Source organism: Aotus nancymaae, unplaced genomic scaffold, assembly GCF_030222135.1.
Source record: "Aotus nancymaae isolate 86718 unplaced genomic scaffold, 86718_ANA_hifiasm-v0.15.2.pri h1tg000002l, whole genome shotgun sequence".
NCBI lineage: Eukaryota > Metazoa > Chordata > Mammalia > Primates > Aotidae > Aotus > Aotus nancymaae.
The window spans coordinates 61,643,933-61,669,565 of NW_026988413.1; the positions used below are offsets into that span (position 1 = coordinate 61,643,933).

The following is a 25,633-nucleotide window of genomic DNA, read 5'->3' on the forward strand; positions in this document are numbered from 1 at the left end:
CTCACTTATAAATGGAAGCTAAACAGTGGGAACACATGGACATACAGAGTGGAATACTAGATGCTGGAGGCTCCTAAACGTGGGAGGGTGAGAGGTAGATGAGGACTGAAAAATTACCTGTTGGGTATAATGCTCATTATTTGGGTGATAGGTACACTAAAAGGCCAGATTACATCTCTATGCAATATATGCATGTAATAACTCTGCACCTGTATGCCCCAAATTTATAAAAGTAATTTAAAAACCACTAACTACCTCAGAGAAATTTTGTTGGTTTTAAATAAGTTACTATATATAAAGCACTTAGAATAGCATGGCACATAGTAAGCACTAAATGAATGCTAACTATAATTACAACTCGTTTTCTTTTTTTACTTTCTCTTTTTGAGTTTGTCTTCTAACTTTTCCTTAAATATGTGTTTTCCCCTTGCTTTTGGAATTAGTACACTTTGCTTTTTATTTCACCACTCTCTAAGGTAAACTATACTGAGGGAGGCATCACTGCATTGTGTCTAAGGGTCCAAATTAAAACAGACTGTCTGTGCTCAAATGCAAACTGACTTCACAAGCTGTGTAATCTTATGCAAGTAACTCAATCTTTCTGTGCTTCATTTTTTTTTAATCTATAAAGTAGAAACAATAAAAATATCTCCTTTATAGGACTGTTGCAAGGATTAACAATATTCATGCTTGGCTCACAGTAAGTGATATTTAAGTACTGATTGTTGCTATATTGTTTTTACTTCTATTAATTCCCAGAATTTGATTACTACATTCTTGCTGATGTCTCTCCAACATCTCTTGCCATGCCAAATCTTTCCATTGGGTTTTATATTCCTGAACATGGATACACAGCAGGACAGCTCCACCTGAATGATTGACAAGAGCTTCCAATTAAACACAGCCAAAAGTTAACTAAACAACTTTCTCCCAAACGCGCTTCTTCCCCTGTATTACTGAAATCATGTTACTGTGCCATTTACCACACACTCAACAATAAACATATGAATATTTTGTGATTGCTGCTCTTTTATCTCAAATATGAAATCCACTTAATATCATCTCATAAAAATCGAAATCTATCTTCTCCCTTTCTACTAATACTGTTTAGTTCATGTGGTACAACATTTTTTCATTGACTATTGAAATATCATCCTAAATATTCTTGACATTCTATTTATCTCCTAAGTCTATGTGCCAGTTTCTAGAATAGTTTGCATATACAGTCAAGCTAAGTTGTTCACATTGGCTTAGAGACAAATCAAAATGGATTCCTTGATCTGTCTACTCATTTTTGCATGCTCATTTCCTATCATGATTTAGATATGCCATATTGTTTTTCATCTTCGTAGCATGAGCTAACATTATTCTCTCTACTAATTACCTCCTCTCATCCTTTAAGATGTGGCTCAAATGTCATCTCTGCCATGAATCTTTCCCAATTGGTTATTATGCCACTTCCCTACCCAATCTCTAGGTTGAGACAATTGTCTTTTTCCTTGGTTTCAACAGAACTTTTAAGGAACACATATCTGTTTGCACTCTTGTCTTCATTATAAGACTAAACTTCACAAGAGCTAAGACCATGATTTATTCACTGCCTACTACAGTAGACTCCGAGTGGATATTTATTGAGTTCAAACACCAATTCCAGACAGTTAAACAGAGAGAAGAGAACAGAGAGTCCAAAGAGTATTCCATTTGAGATGTTAAACAGCCTTCACATTTCTTAATAGTGAAAAATATAGCAAAGCATATTGCTACAATGTGTATGAGGCAGTCACTTGCAAATCTTCTGGTCTTGAAGGCATACGGCACGTAAAGAGTCTTTAATCATGAAGATTTATACTTTAATACTGTGTGTTCCTATTACCTCAATGACTACCTGCTTCCACCCTTATCCCCATGCCAACATACTATCATCTTAATAACCAAAGTAATCTTTATAAATACGAATGTTAATGATGCCACAGCTCAGCTGAAAATACTCAGTGGCTTCCTTTTCAATTCAGAACAAGCACCAAAACCCTATGAAATGGCCATAGGTCCCTGCACGAGCTTTCCCCTGACCTCGCCTCTCTGACTCATAGTCTATTAGTCTCCCTACTGCTCACTAACCTCCAGCCCCACTGCTCTTCACTCGGCTATTCTTTGAGTATATCACATGCACTCCTATCTCAAGGGTCTTAGCATGTGCTAAGACCCAGATGCCCAGAAAGTTTTTATCTTGTATTGTCACATGACCTATGCCCCTTCAGATCTTTTTTCAAGTGTCACTTTTATGATGATCTTAGCGAGGTCATCATAAAAATGGCCACCCTTTTAAAATTCCAACTTCTCCCTATAATTTAACCTCCCTTGCATTTTTAAATCATTATCTGACATATTTAATATTATTAGTTATTTATTATTATTATTGTCTTCCTATGTTCTCCCAAATATAAGTTCTATAAAGTATGACATAGTAAGTGCTTAATAAATAAATTCAAACAAATGAATAAAACATTTCTTTTAGTGAAAAAAAATCCAATAAAATAAGAAAGATACTCTGAATTTTATATCTACATAGGCTCAAAGTATGGGTCACATTTTCTTCGATATAGAAGTCATATTGTACCAATAGGCATATAGTAGAAGCTTGAAAAGGCAATTTAAGAATGGAAACACATTGATGTCTATACTGTGTGTGTTATATATAACAATTGTTCATGTCATCAGTGCTTAGAGTGGGGATGGTTCAAATTATGGGCAGGTTCTCTGACATCTGACCATGAGGAATAGTGCCTTTGCCATCAAGGCTGCAGCAGCACGCTTCATTCAACTCGGACAAAGAAAACTCTATATAAGGATCAATCTGACATCAGGAGCATTTTTTAGAAATTGAATCCCAGAACTTCTGCCATAAAGTTTTCCATTTGTTCTATGTCCCAAAGCATCTGAAGCTGTATTTAGAATTTTTATTTCAGAAGATTTTGTGGTTTAGTAGAAATTACAGACACCTGGATTTGAACCTACTTTACTGGCTGTAAGTAACCAGGGGAGTTATTAAACATTCTGTGCCTCAATTACCTCATCTATAAACCAATTCTTTATAATAAAATGGTAAATTCCATAAAATGCATATAGAACAGTCCTTGGTACTTCAACAATGAATGTGAAACAGCACAGCTTTAGAGTTAGGAATACCTGAGTTCAAAGGTCAGGTCTGTCACTGACTTTGTGTATGAGCCATAACTCTGTGAGTTTTAGTTTCTGCATGTGTAAGATGAAGAAAATTATATCAAACTTGCAGTTATGAGATCTAGGAATATCCTGGTACCTACTCACTTCCTGCTTGCAATAGGTACATATAAACAACAGCCTCAGTTATCAATTCTGTTTTATTAAGTCTCTTTTCTCTCAATATATCACAATAATTAAAGATATATATTTAATTTACATTTATAATTCATGGCAGCTTATTATGATATTAAAATTAATCAGATCTTCAAGCCAAAGGAAAATACTCCCTACGAAGTATCTAGAAAAGTAGGCTTTCAATAAATACTTATAGAATTAATAAAATGTATAGAGATTATATTCCATTTGCTTTATTTAAGAAAGCAGAATCGATAAAATGCATATTTGAGAGAATTACTATAATCCAGTGTTTAGAAAGTAGATAATTGATTTCCTTTCAGTTCTTTCTAACAATTCAGGTATGTTTCTAAAGATTAATTCAATTTCTAAAGATTAATTTGGGCAAAAATATTATCCACATGAATATGTTGCTTCTGGATAACTCCAGAGGACTGAGTTTGAATCTGAACAAGCAGATATTAGAGAATCAAAAATTTCAGTTAAATAAAGGGAAAATGTATATACTCTGTGGTCTGATAAATTAATGACTTTTCACAGTTTGTAGCATCAGAGATGAACCTTGATAAGCATTGTCAGGGGTACAAATAAAGATTTAATAAGAAAGTAATTATGTTTCACAAAAATGAGACATATAGATGTCAATAACGCAAAAAATGTTATTAAATAAAATTAAGAACTCACATGCAAAGTTTTTCTGCTTTGTGTTTACATCATGTATATTCAGCCTTTAATAAGGTCAGCAATTTTGTGTTTTGTCCATTTTATATTGTGAATAAATCAATCCATATATTGCTAGACCCATAAAAGCCAAGTATTAACATTACCTGATTATGACTAGATGCAGAGAGTAAATCTGAAGTCCAAATATCAGCAAATATATTAGTTAGGGAAATTTGAATGTAGTTGAAAACAGGTACTAAAAATTATAGGAATGGAGAAGTAGATTATATCAACAATATGAGAAAGAACCTTATAATTGAACATTGATGGATACAGCATGTCAACTGATTTGGTAAAGTTTTCCAAATGAGGCAGATTATGGTAAGTTCCAAATTAGAAACAGAACATACTGAGTGAGGAAAACCACTGATAAAAGAATTACTTCTTTGTCTTCTGAAGCCATTCTGCTCGGAGAAACTATGGAATATTACCAGGTCCTTTTCTGCCAAGGAGTTATGAGGAATTTAAAAAGCCATTTCACCTCAGATTTGTGAAGTGGAAAATACTTTAATACTAAATCAACAATTTAATTCAGTGCAATATGCTATAACATTTGGACATGTGTTTATTTTTATGACATCATGAAGAGAATTTTCCTTTCCTGATTGCATTTCTATATTATTTCTAATGGCCTTTGTTAAGTTGAAGTGACTTTCTTTCTAAAACCTATCCAAAGAACCCAAGGATTTACAAATTTAATTATTTCCCAGAATGTACTGTATGATTCTGAACCAAATATGTTGGGTTTTTAGTTTCACCATAGGCTAGGAAAAAAGGAATAAAAAGTCAAAGTACTCCGCATTTGGAATCACTAATTTTGTGTTCCATTGACAAATGTTTAGTCTCCGGTGCCAAAACAAGGCGAAGCCTTCCACTGATTCACTGATTCACTCTCTATCCAAAATGCACCTATTACCTCTTCTCTGTGACCAAAGGCAGGTCTCTAGAACTTATTTTCATTATTTAACTTGCAACCTTTTCTTTACCAAGGATCATTTTTTCAATATTCACCAAGTTCTTTTTCCCTCTAAAATATCCATTTCTACTTGCTATCTTTATAATTCCACTTTTGCAAAACTGAATTCAAAGACCTCATCACCATGATCTGCCTTACCTAACTGCTTTATGTCCTGGACTCCTTTATGCCCTGGACTCTTTCTATAGACAGCACTTGACTCCCATTCTTTTATCCAGTAACTGCCTCCTATTTTACATAAATGCTTTAAAGCTGCCTATCCTTCCATCTCTAAAAGCAGCCAAGTCATTCCTCTCCTATCATTTAGATGATTACAGAAATACAATCTCCACCACTGCAACTGCTAAAAAGGATGAAAGAGCTGGGGCCTTTCCTTTGTTCCCAGTGGTCAAGAACCCTTGTCTCATATATGACTGAAAAGCTTTCTTACATGACAGGCTTAATGTTGCAGCTGTGTTGTTATTCTAATTCTATTATTATTCATATGCCTAAGACATATGTGTTAATGATAGTTAAGTTTGCTATTTCTCTACAACATTGCCTTGAGTGTCACAATTTAAGACTATCATTTTGACAACACGACCATAATGAGTTATAAGTACTTCTGTTAAAAATTCCTATTTCTAAGATCCAAATTAATGATTTCTGTATATGTGTATAGCATATATATATTTATATAGTATATGCATATAAAATCTATATGTATATGTATTTACATTTTTATATGTATATAAATCACATAATAAAGCTAACTTTTAAAATAAGAAATACACAGTAAAACAGCTAGCTTCATTTTTCAGCATCCAAATAAATCATCTATTTACTGATCACATACTATATGTAAAACACTACGGTGTGACTGTGAATTACCTCCTCTTTTCCGGTCTGATGTCCTTTCTGTACAAACCAGATAACTTTTGCTTGTAAAGATCGTGGGGTACATTCCAGCAAAGAACTGTTGTTCTCTATACCATAAGCCAGATGTTCTTCAGTCTTATCCAAAGCATCCCCTATAATAGGAACATTAATGCCATCTTTGAGACTTAGATTTTACAAGTAAATAAATTTTTTAAACATTATTTAGATCCCTGCAGCAACATGATTAGCTCATTACTTATTGCTCATTTCTGTAAAGGGCAATTTAAAGGAATTATTTAGAAAGAGAGGCATACCAAAATCTAGGCATGAAACAAGCAAGCAGGCTAAGGTGTGGGACAGAGCAGACCACTGAGAGTCTGATTCCAAAGGATGAGACGGGATAGTCAAGGCAGTAAGAAGTGTCAGTGTTAAACTCATGGAAAGTCTACTGCAACCTCTACTGAGGGAAGAGAAAAGGAGCACCAAAGCACAGAATGAAATTCATGGTTACAAACAAAAGCAGAAACCAGAAATGCAGGCAAAATGCCACTACATAAACACAAATGTGAATGATATCTTGACAAGGGATTGAATTTATCTGGCTGTTGGGCTCCTGCAGTGAGAAGAGAATATGAAACTGAACTAGGGACTTGGTGAAATAGAGCTTGATTATAATCTATGTCTTGGACCAGAAAGGCTCTCACTGGACTTGAACTCAAATTTCCATACAGGCAAGTATACTTAGCTGCAGTAGGGAATAAAAGAAAGCAGGATTACTCTTTCTCTTTTTTAACCAAGACAAATTCAATAACTGGACCCCTGGACTTAGTTTTCCTATGCCTGAACCCTACTCACCTTCAGAACCAGCCCCTAAACTTGCCTAAGATGAAGGTCCTGCTTTTCTCTTGCCAGTGTTCCCAGAGGCTTGAGTCCTCCACTGAATCCTGGTCAGCCTGGGGTCCAGCAAAGTGATGCTGGAGCACAGTCTCTGACTCTGTCTATAACCACTTCTGGTTTCTCATTTATGGTATCCCTTCTTCCTGTTACTTCCTAGTGAGCTCAGTGACACTAAATACAGCCTATTCAACAATCACCACCATAACAGAAAGACTCAGGAGAGTGTTAATAGAGAAATTCTGTCTTAACTTCCTTACTTTTGCCTGAAGATGAAATTTCCTCCTTTCCTTGCCAATCAGAGATCACCACCCTATCACCTTTTTTGAACCACCAACCCCAGCCCTATGCTTAGTCAACTTAGGTAAAAGAGTGAAAGCTTTTTCACTTTATCTATCTCAAAGCTTAGGAGATGACTTGATACAAGTAATATCGGTTGATAAAATCCCCAGAAGCTACATAACATGGTGAAGATATTCCCCAGTATAAGATAAAGCGGTAAGTCATATGAGTCACTGTGACATCTACCACCTAAAGTATGCAGCATTCTTGTTCCAGGGTTTCTGTCTTAATAATTAGCTTAATAATAAAGCTTGGTGGTGGTACACAAAACTTATTTTCCTAATCATGTAAAATTAGATGTCAAGTTTACAAAAATTTAACTACATGTGAGAGAAAAAGAATACTTCTCATTATATTGTCCTAGTATACATAAATCACAAAGAAAATAAAACTCTTTTAAGAAGTTTGCAGTTTATCGTCAGTGTATTCTCCGAGTAACCCAGAACAATTGATTTTCTATAGATTACCAACAAACTGTTGTCCAAAGCACTGCTGAGCTGCATTTCCATGCCGAACATCTTGTCTGCGGAAACGCCTGAAAGAAAGTAATTGCATTTAGATGTTCATATTTCAATTTCCCAGGCTTTAAAGTACAGCCAAATGCATTAAATATACAAGTAGTATTCTGCTACTGAAAAAAATGATCATTCATATAAAATAAGGATAAAATCCAAGTTTCATAGTTTTTCATATTTCCATTATATGTTCTTTAGTAGTTAAGATCTATGTTACCCTGTTTTTTATTTACATAATGTTGAATTCTGGAAACTCAAACAACAATTGAATATATTTCTCTTTAGTTTTTGTTAAAAATTTAGTCCAACAAAAAATCTTCTAGTTTGAGAATGTCTTGAATGGTAAAGTATTTGGGCAAATAAAGACAATGAGATTTGAAGTACAGTATTTAGTGAGTACAAAACAGTTATTTGGAGTATAAAACTCCCATATACAATAAAGTGCAAATGAAAAAGGTGTTAAAATCCAAAATATTTTGCTCTATAGCCATCATAAATTAGTACAAACAGAATTTCTAAAAATAAGACATAAACTAATAATATACTGTACTCAGCTTACTATTACTATTCAGATATAACATTGAGAAAGTATATGGCTCTATTCGATGTGATGGTGTGTTATTCACGTTTAGCAGTATGTTGTGCATCTAGTGGGACTCAAGAAATATTAATATTTTCCCCCTCAATCTGCCTAGTATAATCAGAGACATTTCAAGGTTATTTTTAATTTCATAGATTGTTTAGATATGTAACTGAAAAAAATACAATATTCTGTATCTGTGGAGAAATTCTGAACAATATATATTTATATATATAAAGCATTTTATATATATATAATTCCAGAATATATAATATATACAATGTTTTGAATATATATGACATCATAAATATATAATTCTAGCATATATATGTTTTGACTATATATAAAAACATAAATAATCCTTTATATAACATTTTATATACATACATATAAAATGGTATAATTTGTAAGCATTTTTCTGAGGGATTAAACAATGGGAATTATCATCAGTATTAATAGCATTGAAATTCTAAATCAAGATCTCTGAGATACTTAATTTAGTTTAGGGATTAAAATAGAAGTATTACATAAAGGTGGAAAATACCACTTGCTTCTCTAATTCATGGCATTTCTTCAAGACTGAGGGAAAAACAGAAGGCAAAGCAGAAGTTTTCCCCTGGAGGGTGATAGCATAGCTTCCAAAGTGACAATGAGATGCTTTAACCATATGCAATGATGAAATTTGGAAAAGGGAACCAGATTCAATTCCCACTACCACCACTAATATTCTGTATGATCTTATGCACATTTCTTCCCTTTCCTGGCTCTTTGGGTCCTCCCTTGTAAAATAAAGGTGGCAAAATGACACCTAAAATCTATTTCAGTCTCTCTTTTTTTCATTCTCGGGTACACTGTTTATACATAACAATAATAGACTGCTATTTCAAGAGATCAAGTGCTTTCTCACACAGGAGTTCAGATCTTATTTAACAAATAAATAGATACTGAAAACTAGGGCAGATGAATATCTCCAATCAATTTTTGGGATTATGACCTGTGTACAAAAGTATGTTTTAGCTTCTGTATTAAACTAGCATATACAGCTATGATACAACTAATAGCAGATCTAGATGAGAATTAAAATGCTGTTGTTAATTCCTCACTTTGTTGAGTATTGCTTCTATATTGAGAACCTAAAACCTCAACATATGAATATTACATATTCATATATGAATATATATTCATATGAATATTATATGAATATATTCATATTATATATTCATAATATATGAGCAATAATGAATAACGGATAAGAATAAAATTAGTGAAATGAGAAATGGCTTCCACTTTGCAGAGATGATGTTGTATAAAGATTATTATATAAGTGATGTGAGGATAAGGAGGCTATTATCAAATAATTCTAGATAAGCAACATCAAGAACTGAGTGCAAAAATACTGCTAAAAGTTATTGGAAACATATATGTAAAAAGAAAGATATCACATTTTCCAGCAAGGTTTCACTTCATTTTATATTATCCCAGTATAGTTGTCCTTTATTCCTTTTCTTCAGTACCTGTGTGTGTGTGTGTGTGTGTGTGTGTATGTGTGTGTGTGTGTGTGTGTATGGAGGAGTTTCAGAAAGGTTGAGCAAAGTTGCTTTCATTCTCAAAGTCGCATATTAATCTTATATCTCTAGCCTCTCCTATAAATTTTTAAAGAGAATACCAGAAATAGAATACATGAGCAAGGGGAAGAAAAAGACCTAGCATTATAAACCACAATGTATTTTGGAAGATCATTTTAAACAAGTGGTTTGGATTGTGAATTCATGTTTTTCCCCCGTTGACTCATTTTCACTCTGTGAACAGAAAAGTATTTATTTTAATGACCAGTTTTCAATTTCTGCTTCTATTCAGGTCTGAAGCAAAAACGATCTGCTATAAAAGCAAGCCATTTTACCTTCATGTGTTGGAACTTATCCAAAAAGTTCTCCTCCAAGGGTAAGCGATGGTTCAAAAGAATTTGACACCACTGAAAGATCTCCATTACATGTCACTGAACTGAAGTAATTCATTTATGAGCACAGCTTCTGACTCCTGCATTTCATGCCTTCCTGTCTACTACTTTTCTCATTCACTTGACTTTTTCTAAGTAACTCTTTTTGTCCACCACATCTACTACGTTATCAAGCTTAGGGCTGTACACTGTTAAAAGATGCATCATATACTAAAAAAAAAAAACTATGGAAGCTGCTAAATTAAAATTCATGATCACTACTGCATGCCTAACACAAAACCTTGTCATTCATAAGCATTTGGTGCAAAGCTTATAAATATTTGTATTGTTGCTAATAAAATAAAATAAAAATAAAATAATGTTATTATTTGTGGTAAAATTCACATTCTACCCTCGTATTCTTCTATTACTTCACTCCTGACCCATGGTATTGCATGCTTTTCCCTAAGCATTCTATTTATTTGTACAGACAATTAATTCCCTTTGACTGGAATCATCTTATATATCTACCTTCCAGATTAAGTTCAAAAGTCATATTATTTTGAGAATCAAATAAAGTTTTTTATGCATTGCTCTTAATCCAGTACCTCATCCATAGTAAGTGCTCAATACTATCATTATTTACAATTCCATTCTTCACTTTAGTTTCCAATTTCCTTTAGACAAGAGGTTATGATTGTTTATTCATAACCCTTGCACATAGTACAGTAATTGGCTTAATAGGCAAATACACTAATAGTTAATATTTTCAAATAATTATATGACTATAGTCTTCGAGAATTGTTTTCAAACATCAACAAGCATTCTGCAAAATCAATTAATTTGCTCAATTCTGTAACACGGTTGGTAAATTTAGTTCGGACATGTCCTCTCGAAGCATAATTTTACTATCTGCTTATTGCATCATTTCTTAAAATACTCACTGGAGTGTTAATTTGGCTCAAGTAAAATTAACAAAAGTTTTGAAAGAGTGAAGTTTTAATGAGATTCTACTACATATTTGAACACATAAAACAAGAACTACACTAAATTGGGTTAAATTATATTCTGAAAAGGGTTTACAGAAATGCAACCCAAAGTTAAATAATAAAAATAACTGAAATTAATACAAACTGTTTTTCAGTAGGAAAATTGTCTATACTTCTATTTGTCTTTTATTTTGTCTTTGGTCATCTATTACAAGAAAGAAACTGCTTATTCTGTAAGAAATAAAAATACATTTTTCCTGAGGTATTTCCACAAAGAATGCACAGCTTCATATGGCTTGAGTGAAGAGATATCCTTATTCTTCAAAATACTTAACTGCATCTCAAGATCTCTGCTTAAAGAATCCTGGGATTTACCTTCTGTAGGAAATGGCAATGACCTCACAGAATTGTAGACACTGGAGTTTGGAGGTCTTTAAGTACCTTTCATTTGTGTTGAATTAAATCACACATTTCATTAATTATACAGGTCACGCATTTGCCTAGGAGTTAAAATATTCACTTTCAAAATGAAATAAATGAAGACCAGCTGGTAGAAAGGACATGGGGCAAACGCAGGATGTATTTTAGAATTTCTTTATTTATTTTCTTTTTAAGTCTTTGAATCTCTCATGTGTGGTGGCTCACCATTTCCACATTTTCTCCACTTTATCTAAACTCGTTTCATGTCTTGCAGCAAAAGTTTCAAAAGAGGGAAGAACTGACTCAAACCTGGGTGAAAAAATAAAAGGTCAACAGCATGTTCAGCTCCAGTCTCTATAAACAATAATTAATACACGTATTTTCTGGAAAACTTCAAGCTTTCAAACTTTCTATTATGAACAAAATATAACTATGATGATTTATTTAAATAAAAATAGCTTGGTTATTTTCCATGGAATGTACGAAAAAAAGAAAAAAACAACACCAGCACTAGGGTTATTAGGGTTTTCCTGAGCAAGGGAAATAGTTCATCAGGTATCATGTCTCACCTTTTTGCATGTGTACTTGTTGGGTAATACCGGGAGCAGGATATGCCATCCCAGGCACAGTAAGGATCTCGAGCCAGGCAGCAGTCAGCGCAAGCACTTCCATACATGTCACAGTGATGGAATCTGACTTGAGCCACGGCAGAAGCAGATCCAATATATAGCTGTTGCTATAGAAATCAAAAAGGGGTCACTAGCAGAAATGGACATAACTTTCACTGAGCTATTACACCTAGTTTTCACATTTGCACACAATCACCTCAGTAAAAATTCACTTAAATTATAGCAGTTTCAGGAGTTTGCCATCAGGCTGCCCAATGTGGTGAAACCCCATCTCTACTAAAGACACAAAAAATTAGCCAGGCGTGGCTGTGGGCACCTGTAATCACAGCTACTTAGGAGGCTAAGGCAGGAGAATTGCTTGAACCTCGGAGGTGGAGGTTGCAGTGAGCCGAGATCGTGCCACTGCACTCCAGCCTGGCAGACAGCAGTTAAACTCCATCAGAAAAAAAAAAAAAAAAATTATAGCAGTTGTTCAATATAGATAATAGAATATTTATATTTTCATTTCTCTAAAATTTGAGATACGTTCATAGACATAAATGCAGGAGTATCAACATTGCTAGACTGAACTTGACAAGAACTCAAAATGCTGTGTTCATTGTCTTGCATTATCTAACATTGCAGATCTTTCTTTAAAGAACTATAGAAACAGCTGAGTGCAGTGGCTTATGCCTGTAATCCCAGCACTTTGGGAGGCTAAGGCAGGTGAATTGCTTGAGCCCAGGAGTTTGAGACCAACCTGGGCAGCATGGCAAAACTCTGTCTCTAGAAAAAATACAAAAATTAGTTGGGCATGATAGCACACGCCTGTGGTCCCAGCTATTCGGTAGGCTGAGGTGGGATGGTGACCTGAGCCTGGGAAGTCGAGGCTGCAGTGAGCTGTAATTGCACCACTGGAACTCCAGCCTGGGTGACACAGTGAGACCCTATCTCAAAACAGAAAACAAATCTATAGGAACAATTAATAAGAGATTTGGAAAGTAAATGGCCTCTTAAATATTGACATATAACATTTAGAAGAATGATGTGTCTATCTATCTATCTATCTACAGAACAAGTAGCTGAACTTTTAGTATCGTATCTTTCCTTTTGCCTGAACATGAAGAATTATTTATAAATAAATTTGGGGCAGTACGTACAATGAGTGTTAAACTGATTTCAGTGAAGTAGAAAAGAGGTGTGTTTCATTGCACACTCTTGGATTATCATAGTTACCATTGTTTTTGAAAAATAACCAGGGAAAAAAGTGCTATCATGATTATAGAAGTAAAACTACTCTCATCTCCCTTTCCATAGAGATAGCAAATGAAGACATGTATTAAATGTAAATCACGATATACTTTTGTCAGAACCAGTCAATGGACATAAAGTTTCAGTCAAACAACATTAATAAGGTTTAAAGGTCTGTAGTACAACACTTTACCTATAGTCATTAAACATGTATTGTACACTTAATATTTTGTTAGCAGGGTAGATCACATGTTCTTACTACAATAAAATAAAGTAATAAAAGAAAAATAAAACTGTAGTAAGTTCAGATATAAGCACATATCCTTTGACCTTAGCTTACATATAGAACACACACAGCTGCACACACATACACATACACACACACACACATACACACAGACAACTTACTCGCTTTGAAGAAATCTCCATAGAAATAATAGGAACTGGATCCTGAAATTTTAAAAAAAGGTTTCATTTTTTAGAAAATAATATAAAAACATTTACCTTAATATGCTGGTCAATTCCTGAAATTATGTTAGCTACGTAAGTGGTTCGGTGTTAAGCACTCTATAGCTTTCATTTTAATAAATCAATATGCAAATACAATTAAAATATTATCTTTATAAACTTTTTTTTTCTAATGAGGTGAGCAGATTTGCAGATGAGAAGAGCAGTAGGTGATATAACCAGCTCACTGTTTGTCTCTTGAATATGGTTTTTGTATTTGCATTTGAATATTACTTGTGCTTTGGAAACTCAAGTATCTTTAAATAAAGTAATAAAGTCAGAATGTTCTTTCTATCAACGTAATTGAACCATTAAAATGAAACCAGTGTGTCTTTCAGCAGGTGTCATTGCTAATAAACCAGGTGATCTTTAATCATTTAAACCCAAACCTAAACAAAATATTTTTCTGTTGGAGTGATCATGGTGAATCACAATTAACTCAGGATCCTTCGAACAAGATGAATAACCTGATTTTCTTAGAACTGCACCAGAGGAAGGACAATTTATACCATAGCTTTGAGAATCAATATGTTGTTTTAGGATTGTGAAGGCTAGTCCACCCCTAAGAAAAACAATAAACTCAGGTCATCTATGCAAGTGGAAAACCACAGGCAGGTGAAATACACTCTGGGGATGATTATCCTTTGAAGAACTATTTTCTAAAAGGGAACATTTGATCCTCTATGTCAGTGTTTTTTTTTAATTTTAAGCTACAGAATCTTTATGCTTTTACACATTTATTCATTCAGGCAACAATGTTCTTAAAAGTTTACATGAACAAAACACTGTGGTGAGTAAATATTAAACACATTTCATTTCATAACATGAAATGAAATCTTATATAGAGTCCCAGAGTGCAAAATAAAAGCATAGCTGCTCTGGTTGATATAGGATGGTGGTTAGCTTTGGGTGTGACTCTAGGGAATCTGCATTCTCGTACAGCAAAGGCAAAATGTACTGCTTTTCATTTATAAAATGTTTTCACATATACCCATTATAAACATATATAGCCAATCCTTGTTATTCACAGATTCTGTACTTGCAAATTAACCTACTTGCTAGAATTTATTGTATCCCCAATATCAAGACATTGTGTATTTTTCACTCATGGACACCTGCACTCCCAGAACAGCAAAAAAATGAGTCACAGGACATGCACATTCCCAGCTGAGATGAAACAAGGTGTCACTCTGCCATCTTGTTTCAGCTTTCTTAGTGTAAATAAGTATCTTTTTCATGGCTTATGTAGTGCCAAAGTTGTCGCATGTCTGTGCTTTTTGTTGGTATTTTGTTTTTTTAAATGGTCCCTGAGCATGGTGCTGAAGTTCTGTTTAACGTTTCTAAACTCAAAAAAGCTTCACTGTGCCTTAACATTGAAAATTCTTTCCTTAGATAAGCTTCATTCAGGCGTGGATTATAGCGCTGTTGGCTGTGAGTTCATGTTAATCCATCAGCAATATGTATTAAATAAGGTGTCTTTAAACACAAACACACATAAAAGAAGGTTACAAATTGATCTGTTGACAAGTTTGTTATAATTAGAAATCTGCTGGAACATAACCCCTTGTTTCCCACAGGAGCAGTGGTCAATATTCAATAGCTCAGTGTTATAACCACTTTCAAAACCAAAACGGCTGCAAATGATATGACTTGATGTGTGTGTGTGTGTTGGGGGGGTTGTATACGTGCACGTGTGGTGTATATATATGCATGCACACACATATATAACACATGCACCTATGTATATGTGTATCTTCATATGTAATTGTTTTTTCATGTCTAATCCTTTCATTATCATTTCTATTGTTTTTCTTTTTTAGTAAATTCTTTGTATAATTGATGCATTTAATAAAAAGCAGTATGCTTATCTTGCCACAATGTTCACAATATGAAAATGTATTATTTTTTCTCAGCATTAATAGCACATTTGTACGAGATGTGATTGGAATACTGGCTTTGAAAATCATATGTAGTATAAATGTTATTTCTTTATGGTCACAGTTTATTCACTGAAATTCTTTCCATGCTAAGTAAATATTGACCTCTCAGTTGAAAAGTCTGTAAAAATCAAATAGATGTATTAAAATTTGAAATAATTATTCACTTATATTAGCTCTGAATCCACAACACACCTGTTGGTAAAAAAATGGGCATAATATCTTTCCTATTTACATCTCACTTATATTTGTAATGCATAAATTTGGTCTGTATTTTTTACTTTAAATACCTTAAATATCTGAAGTTCTTCTAGAATTACTTCTTCCATTGATTCCATTTCCTGGTTGTAAATTGTGATTACTTTCAGCACAATTCCATTATCTACAAGAAAACAAAACAAGAAATAAACTAGAAGCTATGTCACAGTCTGGTTTTCAAATAATTAAAATCCATGTAGCTGGCTGGGTGAGATGGCTTATGCCTATAATCTCATCACATTGGGAAGCTGGGGCAGGGTGTATCTCTTGAGGTCAGAAGTTCGAGACTAGGCTGGCCAACACAGCAAAAACCTGTCACTACTAAAAAGTCAAAAAAGAAAAATTAGCCAGGCGTGGTGGTGAGTGTCTGTAATCGCAGCTACTCGGGCGGCTGAGTCAGGAGAATTGCTTGAACGTGGGAGGCAGAGGTTGCAGTGAGCCGAGATCATGCCACTGCACTACAGCCTGGGTGACAGAGAAGGCTTCATCTCAAAAAAAAAAAAAAAAAAGAAAAGAAAAGAAAAAAGTAGTGACTATAAATTCAAATAGGATTTGAAATCCAGAAGCATGAAACATTTTAATCACTGGCAGTTTAAAACAATATGATGACTTATAAACTCATATTTTTAATAGCAAAATTAATTTTATATGCCTGGCCAGAAAAGAAGAAGAAATAATGATTATTTCAAATAGCTGGATCCAAAAATCCAATCGTAGATTTAAAAATCAAAATATCTTTCAGAATGAATAAAACATAAGAAAGATGCCAAATTATTCTAGCTACTTTTTCTGTGATGCATAATGCAAGAAAATTTTTTACTGAAAGCTACTTTAAACATGGTGTATATGGCAGTACAAATAGATGTTTGTTACTTCTGGAATTCTCTGGAATGACTTTGATCAATATAACAAGCAAGTATTTCTAAAAACCTTCTTGGACTGGTATATATGGTTTCGCCTTTCCAGGGCATTTACAAATAACAAATTAGGTTAGTACAAAAGTTATCATGGCTTTTGTCATTAAAGTAACAGCAAAAAACAATTACTTTTGCACCAAACTAATACTTTAATTACTTTTATCAAATATTATTATTGATTATGAAACTTTTAAACATTTTGTTGGTAGTCACTATGAGTGAATTTATGACCAAGTAATTTCAAGTTTGTTAAAGAAATCTGAAGACATGTTAATCTTGAACTCACAGTGCAGAGCACATTATTAATATTAACTTCCTAAAATGAATGAATAAAATACAGCTCGTACCAGAGATCAATTTCTAAGAATAAGATAGATGTTTTCTTGCTTAAATCTTTGCTTTTAAAAACAACAAATGGCTGGGTGCAGTGGCTTACACTTGTAATCCCAGCACTTTGGGAGGCCAAGGCGGGTGGATCACCTTAGGTCAGAAGTTTGAGACCAGCCAGACCAACATGGAGAAACCCCATCTCTACTAAAAATACAAAATTAGCCAGGTGTGGTGGCACATGCCTATAATCCCAGCTACTCTGGAGGCAGAGGCAGGAGAATCACTTGAACCCGGGAGGCGGAGGTTGCGGTGAGCTGAGATCACGCCATTGCACTCCAGTATGGGCAACAAAAGCAAAACTCCATCTCAAAGAAAAAAAAAAGGAGTATTGGAGAAGCCCAAGCACCAATATTAATATCAATATTACATCCTGTTTCCTGATCTGGGCTTATTCCAATATCTCTTCGGAATTATATATCTATGATTAAAGTCATGTATGTTAGAATGCTCACTTCTCTAAAGACTAACTACTCTAGCAATTACTATGCTAAATAAAAAGAATCATTTTAAACATTTTAAAAATGATTATAGGATTTTAAAACACTTCAAAGGATTTGCTACATACTACTCCGGAGGCTGAAAGATTTCAAGTTCTCTTCTACAAGTTAGAGCTAATGTATGGGTTAGTTGAAATTACACATTTATTTGAAAATGTCACTTTTAGCATATTTATCATACTTTATTAATACAGGCTATTATGGGTAACACTTGGCCTGCTTGGTACAAATGGTTGACCTTGACATGGACTCATAAGGATTCATATGTTTATAGATTTAGGTGAAGTCATTGTCCCAAGTTCCAAGTTGTTTACAAAATCTCCAGGACTCACTGAGCAAAGGCAGTAATAAAGGTGGGAAACTGACAGAAGCATTCTTGCTATGACACTCCTTCCACTATGAGAACTTCTATTTGGGACCAGCTTTGTTCATTAACATCTATTATTCATTTCTTCACTTATTCATTTATTGATGCATATGAAGTACTAATTATGTATAATGAATTATGTGCTATGCAAGCCCCAAATCCTCTCTTTGGTAGCTTTAATATTTTTCATATCTGAAACAAACCACATATTTTTTTGGTCAAACCATGACACTCCTGACAATAAAAGTGACAATATTCCCAGACAATTGGCATAAACTCTTACTATTGCAGTCACATGAGGCCTCTATTTCATTCTTTTTCATTTGGATTAGCAGTGTGAAATGGGTTAACAATGAACAGATTTGTTGATCGGTGCTTTTAGAAATATTATTAAAATTACTTAATTTAAAGGTCAATTTAAATGTCTCTGAGTACTTTCTCATCTCTGTACCTGTCCCAATAAACAAGACATCATATTGGCCATCTTCAGCTTCCACTCGATCCACTGCTATTTGTTTCAGGTTATATTTTCCATCTGTTTTTACCAAGATTGGCTTTTTATGGGCAGGTTTTATGGCCTGGTACATTAGTGGATGATTTCTTGCAAATCGGATGGTATCATCAGGATAGTCCCTGGTGGTTCTGTATCCCCCTCCATTTACTGTGCTGGCACACTGAAAAGCAAGTGGATTCGATCATTCTTTTTGCCTTACACATAAAGAGAAAATGCATAATCAATTATGAGAAGAATCAGAAAAACTGAAGATGTCAAATTGTCAATTGTGCATTTAGAAATAAGTAACCACATGTTTTTCTTTTTTTTAACTTTTATTTTAGGTTCAGAAGTACATGCAGCACTAGATAAACAGAAAAACTAGAAAAATTTTGGAAAAGGGAAGTATAGTTAATATCAAGACAGTTTGGGGGTGGTAAAATTTTTAACATCAATACATATTCACATTACTTTTTCTGATTTTGAATTCTGGTTTTTGTGATATAAGTTAAATTTTGAAGGAAAATAATCGATTATTCTACAAAAGAAATCTCTTTGTTGTGCTGAAACTTCTGTCTAACTAAGGATCACAGCTGTACAAAATAGCTTTACCATTACTAAGTCTATGATAATATGATCAATGATGGTTCTGTTTGGCTCACTGACTATAGAATTTTAGTGCTGTTATATGAAAACCTATTCAGATGTTATCACTGCTAATTATCAATGGCATAAAAACACTCTCTATTTACTATAATCTGTATGAATTTGTATTTGTTAAGGGATTTGACAAAATAAACTAGGAAAACAAGAAATATGTACTATACCATGCCAATTTTTAAACCACTAACTATAAAATTAAATATTCAACAGCAGCTTAAGTTACTCATTGGAAAACCTTTAAATGTGTTGATTCATGCTTTTTAGTAAGGGCTCCCTCATTTCACATACTTTCCTCCAGAACTAGCAGCAACTTCAATGATGGTCTTGATAAAAATTTTCCACTTTATAGTATAAATACAGTAGTTTAGTAATCTGATTCCACAAAGAGCACATTGATAATGGTGTGGTTTTTAAAATCAGAACTTATTTCCTAATGTGGCATGGATTTTTCACTTGAGTGTACTTTCACGATATATAATTGGAAACATTTTGGACTAGCTTGGAAGCAGTTCCATAACCAGTCACTTCCTCCAAATCTCCTTTAAGACCGTGTGGTTTCAGGAAGCATTTCCAGCAAAACCACAGGAATAGGTTTCCTCCATTTAAAATTGTAATTTCAATCAATAGAATGAAATAAAATATACTCTATGTCTCTCTGGAAGTCATAATTTTAAGCTAGTGAGAGAATGTGATCAAAATGGTAAAGCCTTAACACTTGTTAACGGAGGTAAGGTTTGTTTCCACTTTGGGTTTTGGCTCTACAAAAACAGTTTCTATTGACTTGCAAGTAATTGTGGAATCAGTATAGTGATGGGATTTCACCAGCTGCTTGTAGGAGTACAGATGTTGACTTGTGTGACAAGTTAAATGTTTGCTCTTCAAGCTTACAGAGCACATACAATGATCTGAAGTTTTTCCAACCTAGCTGCACACAGGATGAGTGATACAAAATCATCATCTCATCATCACCATCACTATCATCACCACTTTTAGCCATGTGTGCTAAAAGCGCAAAAGTCTGCATGCCTAGCTAAGAAGAGTCTTAGTAGTATAGTTCAGAGGCAAGTGGTAGAACTTTCGTACACTAGCAATACTTTTGTATTGGCATTTCTTTCCTAAGGGGCCAGCAAAGATGGTAAATGAGATGCTATGTATTCTGAGGAGGTAGAGAAAAAAACTTTTTTTTAGATTTCCTACAATAAGAAGGAGACAGTTTGGCCTAAGAAATTTAGAGCCGATTTTAACATTAGGATATAAAAATTTGGGGGCATTCTCCTGCTTGAAATTCTATGTGGTGCTAACTCCTCTGAAGAGGCTGAGAGAAATATGATGCTCATGTTACTGGATGTTTCTGTGTTCACAAGTACTTTTTTCAATTGCATTTTAGGTTTTGGGGTACATGTGAAGAACATGAGAGATTGTTGCATAGGTACACACATGGCAGTGTGATTTGCTGCCTTCCTCCCCATTACCAATATCCGGCATTTCTCCCCATGCTCTCTCTCCCCAACTCCCCACCCCCTGCTGTCCCTCCCCTATTTGCCCCCGACAGACCCCAGTATGTGATGCTCCCCTCCCTGTGTCCATGCCTTCTCATTGTTCAACACCCACCTATGAGTGAGAACATGAGGTGTTTGATTTTCTGTTCTTGTGTCAGTTTGCTGAGAATGATGGTTTCCAGGTTAGGACACAAACTCACCGTTTTTATGATTTTGCATAGTACTCCATGGTGTATATGTGCCACATTTTCCCTGTCCAGTCTATCATCGATGGGCGTTTGGGTTGGTTCCAGGTCTTTGCTATTGTAAACAGTGCTGCAATGAACATTCGTGTGCATGTGTCCTTATAGTAGAACGATTTATAATCCTTTGGATATATACCCAGTAATGGGATTTCTGGGTCAAATGGAATTTCTATTTCTAGGTCCTTGAGGAATCGCCACACTGTCTTCCACAATGGTTGAACTAATTTACACTCCCACCAACAGTGTACAAGTGTTCCTATTTTTCCATATTCTTTCCAGCATATGTTGTCTCCAGATTTTTTAATGATCGCCTTTCTAATTGGCGTGAGATGGTATCTCAATGTAGTTTTGAGTTGCATTTCTCTAATGACCGGTGATGATGAGCATTTTTTCACATGTTTGTTGGCCTCACGTACAAGTACTTTTAAAAATCAAATTTTAACTGGTGTTACTTAGCCAAAATATCGATAATAAATATATTTTGTAATGCTACTGTGTCCATTATATATTCTTTTTATTAAATATCAAGCATAAAACTTGAGATCTGAAATATTTCTTTACTACATGCACTTTTCACCAAGCATACTTTTAGGTTTAGAATTCTTTAACTGTTTAATTACAAAGTCTTGTAAAGCACATGAAACAGTGAACAAAATATTACCAAAAGAGTCCTTAAAATAAGAATTATTTGTTACATAAGTAAACTTACAGAACCAGGCCTTGGATAAGGGACTTTTCCTTCATAGACTGACCAGTGGTATTCAGGTCCTTCCTTATGTGCATAGGGTCCGTTGAAGACTGCCCGAATGCTAGACATATGATAGACACATACAGCATGCCCTCGAAAAACATTACTGAAATACAAAAAAGATAATTATTATTCTGGAACTAACTAGCAGGTCACTTAGCCAAACACTCCAGCCTACAAAGATAAGAGTCAAGTCTTCTGGGTAAAGTAGCTGTAATTTCTTTAAGCAAAAAACATTCTAGATATGTTAACTATTGCACTATTTCAAATTTTGAAACTCTAAAACTTACCATTTTCTTAATTGCCTACTTAATACAACTGAAAATGGCATTGTTAGAATGACAAAAGTAATGTCACTTCACTTATTTTTAAACCTGGTATTGTGTTTCATATTTTTTTATTAAGGGAGATCTGGCCTTCATATTAACAAAGACGTATTCCCAAGTTGAATTACTCATTTAGGTATTATCTCCTTTTATGTTGTTCTATCTTCAAAGTAGACAGTGTTTTCTCACTCACTATGCTGTTACTATTGCTACAAATTCTATTAAGATATATTAAATGTATTAATGTATGTGACTTCAAGAACAATTTAAAGTCTTACAGAAATGTAAGGCTTTTTTCCCCCATTTTTTATCTGGGTTCATGTAGACATTAATATGCCTGTATATTTCTTCCTCCAGTCACCGAAAAGTATCTATAGTAAAAAGATGACTGGACTGCATATGTTAAGCATGAGAAAATTCTGTTATATAAAACTTAGGTCTCTCATCTCCAGAACTAACAGCAAGCAAGATAATTTTCTTGATTAAAATTTCTACTTGACAGGATAAAGGCAGTAGTGGACTAAATATGGCAAGCTTCATTGAAGGCATTTGTAATCAGAGTCTACAAAAGAACATTTTTAAAGATTATCTTTGAAAACAATCTGGCCATATTTCTTAATTTAGCATGAACTGAATTAATTTTAACATTATCAGATTCTCTGTATTGTAAGAATCCAAATAACTAACGTTTGTGAAAGTGTTTTGCAAAATTCAAAGTTCTATATAAATAAAGTTTCCTACATCCTGAGACACCTGTAAAACAGAAGTTATGTTACTGTCCTACAGCACCAATTTACAGATTTTATAACACACCTTGAAGCAATTGGAAATGCCTAGGATACAGGGAACACTTGAGATAGTCTCCTAACCAAAGTAGTAGCACACCCACCTTTGATCACCATTCTACAAATATCAATCCTTATGTCAGGTAACAGCTGGGAAGCTTTTGTTCTCAGATTTATATCAATTAAACAGTCAAAACAGAAATTATAGTAGAAAATCATGTCTTATGTTTGATTTCTCAGAAAGAGCCCTTATGCTATCATTTAGGAAAACAGCTTTTAATCTGATCTTATTAACCATAGAAAAACTATACCGATTATTCCATGGCTCAATTTGTCATATAAATCCATTGAATTATCAGGCAATGTATGAATTATTCACAGCATAAGAAAGGAGTTGAAGTTAAAAAACTTAAGTATTCTCCATGTACTGTGATAACTACCAACTTACAGTAACTATTTTTCTTTGCATCAAAGAATAATTGATAGACAAATTGTTTCCATGTTTCTCTGTTGAAGGAAAGGTCTCTTTGCAACAGCAGGATTCTTGTCTAAAGAGATGTATTATATTCTTGTCTAAAATGAGCATTAAAAACCACCTGCTGAAAAATAAAAAACTAAAGCTGTATGGAAAGACCCCACGTAAGCACAGTGTACATAATTATGTGACAGTTTATGGCTTATACAAAGTAAAAGAGAAATTCAGTAATATTATTCTAGCCCTGTCAAGATAACTGACGTATATTCTTCTTTATTTTTTATCCTAATCATTTCACCTACACTATGCCTTATCTAGAAAGATACTCAGGAAATTGTGTATATAACCTTTTAACAAAAACTGATTCTAATATTTTTATTTGTGTATCAAAATACATGAAATAATATTGTATCCATTTTTATAGCACTTTACCATGGGTAAAAAATACAAAAACATAAAAGGGAAAACAAAAGATTATATCTCTTAAACTTGAGCAGCAAATTTAAAAGATAGAGAGCAAATGATGAACATGTGTTCACTGTGAATCAACATAAGAACAGGAAAAGCAGAATAGAGGACTGAGAAGAGTGCTCTGGGATTAAGAAATCAAGGAACTTTTCTTGGATATGGCAATTGATAAGTATTGGAGAACTGATTTAAATCAGTATTGGAGGAGAAAGTCATTTCAAGCAAGGTAAGTGAATCAATAAAAACATAGTAATGGAAACTAGCAAAGCAGACACCGACCGGCACCCGTCAAGGCATTGTCTTCTCAAAACCAGACCATTCGTGAGCTCAGAGGGAAAACGTCCAGAGGTGAGTGAGTAACCGCTGATATAGAAGCCTGAAAGCCTGGCTTGGGAAATTTTATATGATGAATAAAGAAATTATCCTAGACTTTTACAATAATAACACATTGTAAGGACTGATAGCTTATGAACTCTATGTGGGTAAAAAATCACTGTGTTCTAGATTAGAGAGTGAAGAGATTAGGATACTGAGCACAGGAGGATTCTGGGTACTACACTAAAACAGGATTTGGATTGAGATTGAGCTTTGGAAAATGAAAGTACATTTGTAAACATTGGAGAATAAAGATCAACTGGTGACTTATAAAGAGTAGAAAATGAGAACAGCAACGGGGTTAATCGTCTTTCAAGTTACATACACCAAGAAGGGAGAGTCCAGTGAGGTATCTCTTGATTTCTATTGTTTTACTGACTGTATAAATTTCTCACCTGGTAGTGTTAAAGAGTCCAAATATCACTGGATTCTTATGATCTCTGGTAGGTAGCAAGAAAATGTCCTCTGAAAAATTAAAGACCATTCCATCACTTAGTATTGTTAGCTCTCTTTACATGCAAAGAAAATGTGTTGACATAAATTTGTTTAGAACCCAATATAGATTTTAAGATGTATATTTTCATATACAATCGTACAACCATGACCAAGTCTTAACAGAGCCAATCCTTCAGCTGCTCTGGGTGGCCTTGAGCTGAACAACAGGAAGGAACCAGACACTGACTCTAAGCTAACAAGATGAGCCTGTTTTTGTTCTTGCAATTTCTTTTCCCCCAGCATGTGGGCCTGGCCAAAATGAAAAGAACAGAGACTTGCTCTATGTTAGATAGAGGTCAAATGCACAGAAAACAAGTTTTCTATTTGTCCTAGAGATAAAGTTACAAAGCAGCATATACACAAAAGAGCAAATTAATTCACCTAAAAACATTTACCTAATTCATCAAAATATGTGTCAATTCTATTCGTTCCTGGTACTGAGCAAACAAGTCTCGCTTTTAGGAAAGTGCTCCACTTATTCACCAGTATTCTCTGCCCTCCTATATCATTCTGTGAAAAACAAAAGGAGGTAAATAGGTGCCCTAAAGAATTTTGACCAATCACAGATTTTGTATTATTAAACATGCAGATGCTAAGCGTTATGACTTTAATGTCAAACATGCATTTCCCCACAATTTTTCTTTTGTTTCTTCATTCTGCCTTGTCAGTGTGCTTTCATCCTGATATATTAAATATATTTTGAAGATATTAAACAATATTAATACAGAAATCTCTCCCA

The 25,633-nt window shown here is 34.1% G+C and overlaps 1 protein-coding gene across 1 annotated transcript in view; it reads right to left on the reverse strand.

Moving 5' to 3' along the window:
• The window catches only part of SEMA3E (semaphorin 3E), a 279,658-nt gene that overhangs the window by 15,775 nt on the left and 238,250 nt on the right, over positions 1 to 25,633 (reverse strand). Inside the window, exons 8-16 of the mRNA XM_012466175.3 lie at positions 25,290 to 25,404; positions 24,795 to 24,864; positions 21,932 to 22,076; positions 18,774 to 18,996; positions 16,184 to 16,275; positions 13,858 to 13,899; positions 12,160 to 12,326; positions 7,618 to 7,685; positions 5,927 to 6,066 (exon numbers count right to left, since the gene is read on the reverse strand). Coding sequence (XP_012321598.2) covers positions 5,927 to 6,066; positions 7,618 to 7,685; positions 12,160 to 12,326; positions 13,858 to 13,899; positions 16,184 to 16,275; positions 18,774 to 18,996; positions 21,932 to 22,076; positions 24,795 to 24,864; positions 25,290 to 25,404 — 1,062 coding nt within the window. The remainder of the gene's footprint in view (positions 1 to 5,926; positions 6,067 to 7,617; positions 7,686 to 12,159; positions 12,327 to 13,857; positions 13,900 to 16,183; positions 16,276 to 18,773; positions 18,997 to 21,931; positions 22,077 to 24,794; positions 24,865 to 25,289; positions 25,405 to 25,633) is intronic.